Below are 10,000 nucleotides of genomic sequence, written 5' to 3'. Positions count from 1 at the left end.
TATTTGAGTACTCTTTTTTCCACCTTGTTGCACATTTAAGTGCTTACTCCGGTGTATATATATATATAAGACAGGTTCCTTTTAGTTTCCTGTCTACTAAATCTACTCACAAATTATTACTACCCATCCACCGGAGATATATTAGATGACAGTTACCTAACTTGCCGCGCAATAGGAGTGAACCAAAAACAATTTGTTTAAGAAGCAAGCATCTTACTAGCGTGTGCATATGTGTGCTTGTGTGTATGTATGTATGTATGTATGTATGTATGTATGTATGTATGTATGTATGTATATATACATAGCGCTCTCGCGTTTATATATATATCTTCACATACACATAGACACACATATACACTATATATATATACATACATACATATATATATATATATATATATATATATATACATATATATATATATATATATATATATATATATATATATGCTTGTCTATATTTGTTCGTGTGTGTGTGTGTGTGTGTGTGTGTGTGTGTGTGTGTGTGTGTGATTAGAAATAGAAATATATACATGTACTGCGTATAACAAGTTTAACTTACTCCCTCTCGTGTAGTCAAACGGGTAGTTAACGACGACGGCTCCACCGTGAAAGCTAGCAGATAATACAAATGTATTCGAGCGAATCCAATTCATAATCGCTCGGGTTTCAGGTTCGATTTTTTTTGATGAAGCAGGATTTTCATTGAAATTTCGGTTCAGGTCAGACATGCGCCTATTATACCTAAAGAGAGAAGAAAAAAAAATATTAATAAATAAACATATGTAAATTTTGGTGTAAAGAAAGGAGAAGTAATATATAAAAGAATATGGTTGAAGGTTAGTTTCAGAAAATACATTCAACAGTATTTAAATCTAACAAAGTACCATCATGATTATCGTCGGCAAATTCGTCATCTTCATAGCTGTCATGATTTTCATTATGACCTGTATCATGGCCGTCACCATCATCTTCGTCACCATCATCCTCGTCACCATCATCCTCGTCACCATCATCACCCGCATCATCATTATCAATATCATCCTCGCCATTTTCCTGACCGTTATCATCCTCATCATCATCGTCATTGTCATCATCGTCAGAATATTCACATTATCATTACTGTCGACATCATCGCAATTATCATCTTCATCGACATCAACATCATCATTAACTCTATCATCACCAGTAGCATCAGCAACACCAACGCATATCGTGTACCACAACCATTACCACCTTTGCCTCTTCCTCCGCATCATTATCATATCAGCACGCTAACCAGAAGCAACGCTTACTCGAAGACCGACGTGCGGAAATAACCATCTCCGCCATAGCCACAAACGAAGATGTGTGGCCGAGAAGCTTGCTTGACGGAAACTGGGCGATTGTGACCAACTATATCCTCGAGTCGATTGAACGATAGACATATATATTTGTTTTGCAACAATCTTGATGTGAAATCTTTTATTCAAACACACACACACACACACACACACACACACACACACACAGACACACACACACACACACACACACACACATGTATATATATACACATACGTGGTCTGATAAATAGTATTCAGACTATTGCCATAGTGACGAAGCTAAAGTAGGAAGAGTAAAGCCGCTTGGCAAAGTTTGGCCTTGAACTTTATTGTACATGTGCACTTAGTTTTAACGTTCTAGATTATTTTCCGCTGTTTACAGCAGTGCTTGGAAGGAAGGTGTGTAGCTTGTCATCGTCGCATTGACCACGACAGAGAAAGTTATGACGATACCTGCTCAAAGACCTATGCAAAGTTGTAGAAAGTGTATGGAGAGGAATGTTTGAGCCGCACGCAAGTGTACAAGTGGTTCAAACGTTTCGAAGATGGCCAAAAAATGTCGATATCGACGAACGCTCTGGGAGACCCGCGACTAGCAGAACTGAGAAAAAACATAACAGACGTGCGTGCAGCTGTGAGGAGAAATCGTCGAATCACCATCCATGAGTTATCAGAGAATGTGCAGATTAGTTACGGTTCAGTTAAGTGCATTATCACTGGAGATTTGTTATACGAGACGTATGTCTGCCAAGTTTGTGCCAAAACAGCTTTCAGCTGACCAAAGAGGAACTCTGGTTTCAGTTTCACAAGATCTCTTTGATTGTGTTGAGAACAATGAAAATTTTTGAAAACTTTGCGTAGACCTCTGAGCAGTTATCACCAAACGTTTGATGCAGATTTTCTGCTCAACTTTCTCTGTCATGTTCAATGCGACGATCATACGCTACACACCTTCATTCAAAGCACTGCTGTAAACAGAAGTAAGCTATAACGTTAAAACATAGTGCGCATGCAAAGCAGAGTTCACGATCAACCTGTGCCAAGCAACTTCACTCCGCATACTTTAGCTTCGATACTATGGCAACAGTCCGGATACTTATTGATCAGATCAGTATGTGTGTGTGTGTGTGTGTGTGTGTGTGTGTGTGTGTGTGTGTAAATCAAAATTGGAGAGTAAAAAATTGGATATTAATTAATATCAATTTAATACCAGGGAACTAGCACATTAAAAGAATCAAGAGATTCAGAAAAATATCTGAGATCTCAAAGGATTATGGTATATATATATATGTGTGTGTGTGTGTGTGTGTGTGTGTGTGTGTATACTAGCTTAAAAGCCGCACTCCTTGCGGACTTTTGGGCTAGTTCCCGTGAAGGGCTAATCGAGCCTGCTGTCCAAAAGTAAAGAGAAGAAGAATAATAAAGCATCTAGTGGCATCCTACCAATATGGTATTATTTCAAAATTCAGTTTGAATGAAAACCTTGTAAGTTCACAAATTTAGAGAGTTCTTTTCAAATTTAAACTTTCAACTGTTAGCATTTGTTGAAAATGCTAATATCGTCATCCACACATGATGCCAGAGCTGGATGTTTGAGAACCAGAGGAAGGGCAGATTTTTCAATACCAGGTTCATCCTTATTCCAAAAAGGTATATGTCTATATAGAGCAAATGTAGACTGAGATTCTAGGGTCCCAGACGGAAAGACAAAAGTTTGCGCACTTATTATATATATATGTGCGTGTGTGCGTATGTGCGTGTTTGTGTATGTGTGTGTGTGTGTATTATATATGTGTGTGTGTCTGTATTATATGTGTGTGTGTGTGTGTATGTGTGTGTGTGTGTGTGTGTGTGTGTGTGTGTAGCACGAGATTTTGTCAGCACGAGATTCTCTCAGTGAACAGGTCGTGGTTTCAAAGCGACGAAAATATTTTGACGTAAATTGAATTTAAATGTCGAAGTGAATCTAACGGTTTTTTGTTTTTGTTTTTGTGTGTTCTTAAATGGTTATTAAACATCTTCCACGCTGCAATTTTGTATATATATATATATATATATATATATATATATATATATATATATATATATATATATATATATATATATGAGATGGTCATTTTGACAATAAACACACATGATATTTATTTGATCTTCATTTTGTCACCGTTCTTTCGTCACGCCTTCTATGACTTCTTCAATGACTATCTGTGACCCCTCATCTATCAAGCCTTGTCCTGTTTTTTCAATCTTGTCTTTCTCTGCTGTATATCTGTATCTGCGTATGCGTTTTTGTGTGATTCTCTGTGTGGCTCTGTGTTTGGCTTGCATATGTGTTTCTTGAGTGCGAGCGTATTGGTTTGTATTTTACATTGTTTACATCAGTGTCCCCTTTTTTTCTATTTTGTTTGTCCCTAATCTCTCTTCAGCTGTCAGGTGCATTGCATTACTATTCCGTTCTCGTTTTCTGTTGAGGCTTGGTCTACTTTCTTTTACGTGTGTAGCTTTTGTAATCAGACTGAGTATGGTGCCAGGTCTATGTGTGGATAAAATTTTAACTTATATGCTGCCTGTCAATTCTTGTGTGTACTAGCAATTCTAGAAAAGAATTAATGTGAATGATATGGTCATAGAATGCCGAAAGCAAATGTTTTGCTGGGCTGGTTATGTCACAAGTTTCACAGTCAACGGATGACCTCTAGAATTGCCGAGTGCTATCCTGCTATCCAAGAGATGGGGAAGTGCAACTTCGAATGTCTCAACGATGACGGGAAAATGATTTTATTAAGCGATTTGTGACAAGAAGGAAAAGAATGGTGCAATCAAGAAAACGTTGGAAATGCATTGTAACCAGCGATATATAAGAGCATCTCATGGTCCAGACTATACAGATGACATAGATACATACACACATATACAACATACACGCAGATAAGCACACACACATAAATTTAGACGTTGCATGCTTTAACTGGAGTTTGGATGTGTCTTGGAACAGATTATGCCTGTTCATGTCTATTTGATTTAACCGTGTGAGGAAAACTTTGGTTCACAGATGAGGATACAGAACGGATAATGGATTACGTTCCTATATAACTACTCTGTCATCACATTATTTGAGAGGTTACAAAGCTCGAAGATAGAGTGTCTCTCCAGATTGAGCTGGTACATTTCCGCATTGAGATGTTACAACTCTAGTATTACCGACATGTGGTTAGATTGTTACAGGAATGAATCGTAAGAAGGATTTTTCAAGCCAACCCAAATGACAGGAAACCTAATTATAGACCAAGAATAAGATGGTTAGATAATATTCATGGTCTCAAGGAATTTCTCCAAATCGAGCCACTACTTCTCCGCTATGGGAAGTTACAATATCGTAGAATATCATAGGAGAGAAGCACAAGAAGGATTCGCAAAGCCGAGCCAAGTGACTGTACACGTAGGGGTAAACCAAGGTTGAAATGATTGGATAATATCCACAGTTTCATGTAGACATGCGTGGGAATCCAGCCGGAAAGTGTAATTATAGTTTCTTCTGATAGGAACCTATGTGGGAGAAACACTTGCAGAATCAAACCTACAAACAACCTTCCTAGCAGTAGTGAGCGCAGGAGATGGACGGCAGTGTGTATGGTTCAGTGGTTAGAGCATCGGGCTTACAATCGTGGGGTTGTTAGTTCGATTGCTGAACCGGGTTATGTATTGTGTTCCTGAGCCGGTAGGTGTGTACATAGCAACAGCGGTAGCAAATCAGTTGCGCGAATGTATGCGTGCAGCCAATCATGGCAAGGCTCACGTATGCACTCGGTTTTAGGTCACGACACATTTCACGACACATTTCACATTTCACATTTCTGCCAGGCGGCGAGCTGGCAGAAACGTTAGCACGCCGGGCGAAATGCCTAGCGGTATTTCGTCTGCCGCTACGTTCTGAGTTCAAATTCCGCCAAGGTCGACTTTGCCTTTCATCCTTTCGGGGTCGATTAAATAAGTACCAGTTACGCACTGGTGTCGTTATAATCGACTTAATCCGTTTGTCTGTCCTTGTTTGTCCCCTCTGTGTGTAGCCCCTTGTGAGTAGTAAAGAAATAACACATTTCACGTTGCCCTTGTTCAAACAAGTGTAGAAATGAGTTGCGATATCACTGGTGCCGAACCGTAGCAGCCTTTGCCTTTCCATTGGATAACATCGGGTTGCATGGAGAAGGGAGGATGGTATGCATGGATGACTGTTGGATTTCCATAAACAATTTTGCCAACTCCTGTGCTTCGGAGGGAAACTTGCAAGATGTATTCTCATGGTCATTCATGACAGAAGATTTTTACCTTTATATATATATATATATGTGTGTGTGTGTGTGTGTGTGTGTGTATTTATTTATATAGATAGAGTGACATTTTTCTGGAAAACATTATTCTTCTTTGTGGTTGGGTCGTTGATGACCTCTTTCTAGCATATTGGATGTCTTCCTAGAGGTCATCCCTTATACACGTATATATATAGTAACCTCCAGGTTAAGCATGCACCCATTTAAGTATCCGAGATAAGTATGCGGAAAATCTTTAAGAGTCCTAGGTTCAAGTTTACCAAGGGTTTATTCTACTGCAAGGCTTCCCCTTTCCTTCAAACGTTTCCTCTTTCCTTTGCTTGACATCATGGGAGAAACTGACTGAAAAGATGACAAACATGACCTAACACCGAGTGCATACGTGAGCCTAGCTGTGATTGGCTGCACGCATACATTCGCGCAACTGATTTGCAACCGCCGTGTTGCTATGTACACACGTACCGGCTAAGTACGCACAGGCGGTTAGGTTCAAGTTGCGTACTTAAGAGAGAGATTTGTGTGTGTGTGTGTGTGTGTGTGTGTGTGTGTGTGTGTGTGTGTGTGTGTGTGTGTGTGTGTGTGTGTGTGTGTGTTAAAAATGAGCAAATGCAAGAAAAATCATAGGAACAAATTCGAAATGGTGTCCTTAACCTAACGCTTGAATGTAAAAGGAAAGGGGTGTGATGAGAAGAAGAAGAAGAAGAAGAAGAAGAAGAAGAAGAAGAAGAAGAAGAAGAAGAAGAAGAAGAAGAAGAAGAAGAAGAAATCTTAAGGGTTGGCTGGGAATGTGGTTCTACCGGGAAGAGTTAGGAAGAAGGGAAAAGGAAGAAGAAGAGTGCTGTGTGCAATGATACAAAGATATCTGTATAAAGAGATGAGCGTAAAAGAGGTGTGCGAATAGTGTGGAGTGCGGGTGGATTCCTACTGTGTGTGGTGTTGTGCAGAAGAGCGGGTCGTAAATATGGTATAGGAGAGAGGGTCGCGTGGTTACATATATAGAAGGAACAGGGAAGAAAGCAGCGTAATAACCTTGATTTTTCACTTGTTTCTATCGTAGAGCATCGGCCATTATGGAGCATCACATGGATGGATATAAGATAAATGATATGCGTAATAATATTTAGAGAGGTACCACAGTGTAATTATATTTTTAAAAAATAACAAAACAATATTTACTTATTCTTAGTTGATGTGTAAAACTAGGACGTACCTTCCCACGACACTCGTACAGTCACCCAGGGTGGCTCGGGCATAGCCATCCGGATTGATTGTAGGGAGGATATGTACGACGCTCGTCTGTAGAATCCTGGTTACCGTGCTATTTCTTCGGTAATTTGTTACCAAATAGTCGATGAGGTGAAGAAGTAGTTCTCGTCCAACAACCTGGGATGAAAAGAAAAAAAGCAGAAAAACCGCGTGAGTTAGTGAAATTTTTTTCAAATATAGACATAAGAGGAGGAACTGAAAGGTCCCTAGCTTTGTGTAAAAGAAAATACAGAAGGATCAGTTAATTATAATTTTATTCAACATATTCCCCTCTCAGATTCACACACAGCCATTCAGTTTTTTCTAAGCCCGGTAAAAGAACTTTGAAAGTTGGGCCTCCAGCCAGGCCTTTCGCGACACTCTTAACGCCAGGGACTTAGCAGTAACATCTCGTATATTTAACTATGATGTTTCAGTGATTTAGCGTTCTTTATTTGATTTAAATCGTGACGATACAATTGTATTTTATAATGGTTTCAGATTTTGACACAAGGCCAAGACATTTGGGATGGATTATAACAATTCCAGTAATCAACTAGTACTTATTTTCCCGACCCCAAAGTAAAACCGGAAGAACTGCCACTGAGCAATTCGACCCACACACTAACGATTCTGCAACATGGTATTCGTTATATATTACAAACGAATAGCAATTTCTAAATCCTACTGAATGTGGCTAATTCTATGGCATTCGTTTTGAGACAGCATCACGTATAACATACAGTACTAAAAAGCACACAAGTACCAGCAATAGATGAAAAATATCCATCACCATGGTAGAGGTACGAAGTTAAGCAGGATACAAAGATTGATGACATATATATATATATATATATATATATATATACACATGTATACACGTGTGTGTATGTGTGCGTGTGTGTGCGTGTGAAAGAGAGAGAAAGAGAGAGAGAAAGAGGGAGAGAGAGAGTCCATTAATCTTATTTACTGCATCCTCTGCTGTTTTTGCCTCTCCCCTCGCAGAGGGCAAACTGCTCGGCGCCTTGCTAATCGTTTTGCCGAATATTTACGGATATAGAATTCGGGAATGACATTCCGGTTTCGCGTCATTTCCACTCGGTTGATCATTCCCTTCGACATCTGTGTTCGGACTGGTTTGGCGCAGAAGCACCCAACACCGCCACCACCATCCCGGATTCCAGTTTTCATTGCGAGCAAAAATAAACTTTTCTCTCCAGTCTTCAGTCCTCTACCGTCTAAGTTCGTAACCTCGTTTCATTTAAATCGACTTTCACGCATACCCACATTTTCACTCACCACCAACCTCTCAACATTCACTTTAACAACTCCACTACACCTACCTATATCTCACCATTTAACAAAATATCCAACACCATACACACCAACCTTTTTATACAGTATATACATACACTAACACTAACACCCACACTTCAATTACAGTGCAATATGCTCCCCATATGCGCACGCACAGTAACAATCAAATATAAACACACCCACTCTTCCTAATCCCACACATACTTATATCCCTCAATTTCACCTAACATACCTATTTAATATAACGCACAAAAGAGCTTCACAAACACACATACACAAACACTAAGCTAGTACACACACACTTAAACACGCACACATACGCACACACCACAACCATAAACAGTATACTCGCACGCGAGAGCTTCATACACACACACACACACACACACACACACACACAAACGCACGCACACACGCATGCATACACACATATGCGAGTTTCAAAACTGTCCGCATTGACATTCACACCTAAAGTATCCTCTCTGCCGCTTCCGGTCATTTCAGCATGTCATGACGGTTATATACTCATCGTTTCTTCTCCAATATCTCTCTCCCTCTCCCCTCTCTCTCTCTCTCTCTCTCTTATATTTTCAGAAGATGACTGTATACTCCAAACGTAACAGTTGTTTCCTTCCTATTTCCTTAGAATAAAATTTATACACCGTGTCTTCATAATAATAATAATAATAATAATAATAATAATAATAATAATAATAATAATAATAATAATAATCAAGCAGTGGCTCTCATAGCCTCTTATCTTAACTGATCGGATTGTTTTATCTCGGTATGAAAGATGGACTACAGCAAATATTCTGCTCAATCCCACAGATTTGCGTGTCACTTGTTTGACCTTAACCAGTTGATTATGTCCCTTGGTGGCTGACGACATGTGCATCTCTGATCACGAGTAGAAGTAGTAGGCTGCATCATAGCTATGTGTTGAAAGGAATTCTTTGGGGTTTGAATAATTCACCTTTGGAAATATGTGTTTCGTTCAACATCCTCAAACAACCTTTATTCAAGGGATCTTTTGAGCGGGATGGGCTACTCGACCTGAGGGAAATTCTAATTGGGCCCCACCTGCAATGTCATGCGCTGTTTATCTTGATATGAGTTCAACATATTGGGTAGCCACAATTGGTATACTGGGTTTCGTGTATTTTACCCCAGTGTCAATTTTATGGTATGCACTGCTCTCTCACTCAATAATATTAATAATAATAATAACAATAATAATAATAACAATAATGATAATAATAATAATAATAATAATAATAATAATAATAATAATAATAATAATAATAATAATAATAATAAATGATTTGATGCAGTACCAGGCAGTAACTCGCATGGCTTCTTATCATAAATTAGAAATGTTATCATGTACATGTTTTGTCTTGGTATAAAAGATGGGTTACAGGAAATATCGTTGAACATTTCCCTTAGTGTCTGTTGGTATATGCAGTTCTGATCATGTGCAGAAGTAGTTCGAGAACTTCATAGCCATGTATTGGGAGGAACTCTTTGGGGTTTATATAATTCACATCTGGAAACACAGATGTTTCGTAGATAATCTTCAAAACCTTATTCAGAGATATCTTGAGCGGAATGGGCTACACGACATGGAGAAAGAATTCTAGCTGGACCCCACCTGCAAAGTCATGCGCTGTTTATGTTGATATGAGATCACCATGTCACACACATAAGGTTGTGGTTCGTGTGCCTGGTGTACCCTTATCAGAGAGGTAGTCATGAGAGGTATAATGGGCTTCGTATATTTGT

The 10,000-nt window shown here is 39.0% G+C and overlaps 1 protein-coding gene across 1 annotated transcript in view; it reads right to left on the bottom strand.

Moving 5' to 3' along the window:
- The window catches only part of LOC106873734 (carboxypeptidase D), a 235,135-nt gene that overhangs the window by 57,407 nt on the left and 167,728 nt on the right, over positions 1-10,000 (bottom strand). The window contains exons 5-6 of the mRNA XM_052973529.2: positions 6,864-7,036; positions 563-744 (exon numbers count right to left, since the gene is read on the bottom strand). Coding sequence (XP_052829489.1) covers positions 563-744; positions 6,864-7,036 — 355 coding nt within the window. The remainder of the gene's footprint in view (positions 1-562; positions 745-6,863; positions 7,037-10,000) is intronic.

Source organism: Octopus bimaculoides, chromosome Z (assembly GCF_046866305.1).
Source record: "Octopus bimaculoides isolate indiv1 chromosome Z, ASM4686630v1, whole genome shotgun sequence".
NCBI classification, from domain to species: Eukaryota; Metazoa; Mollusca; class Cephalopoda; order Octopoda; family Octopodidae; genus Octopus; species Octopus bimaculoides.
Note: the sequence above shows the minus strand (reverse complement) of the source record. Positions and strands in the feature narration are given on the sequence as shown.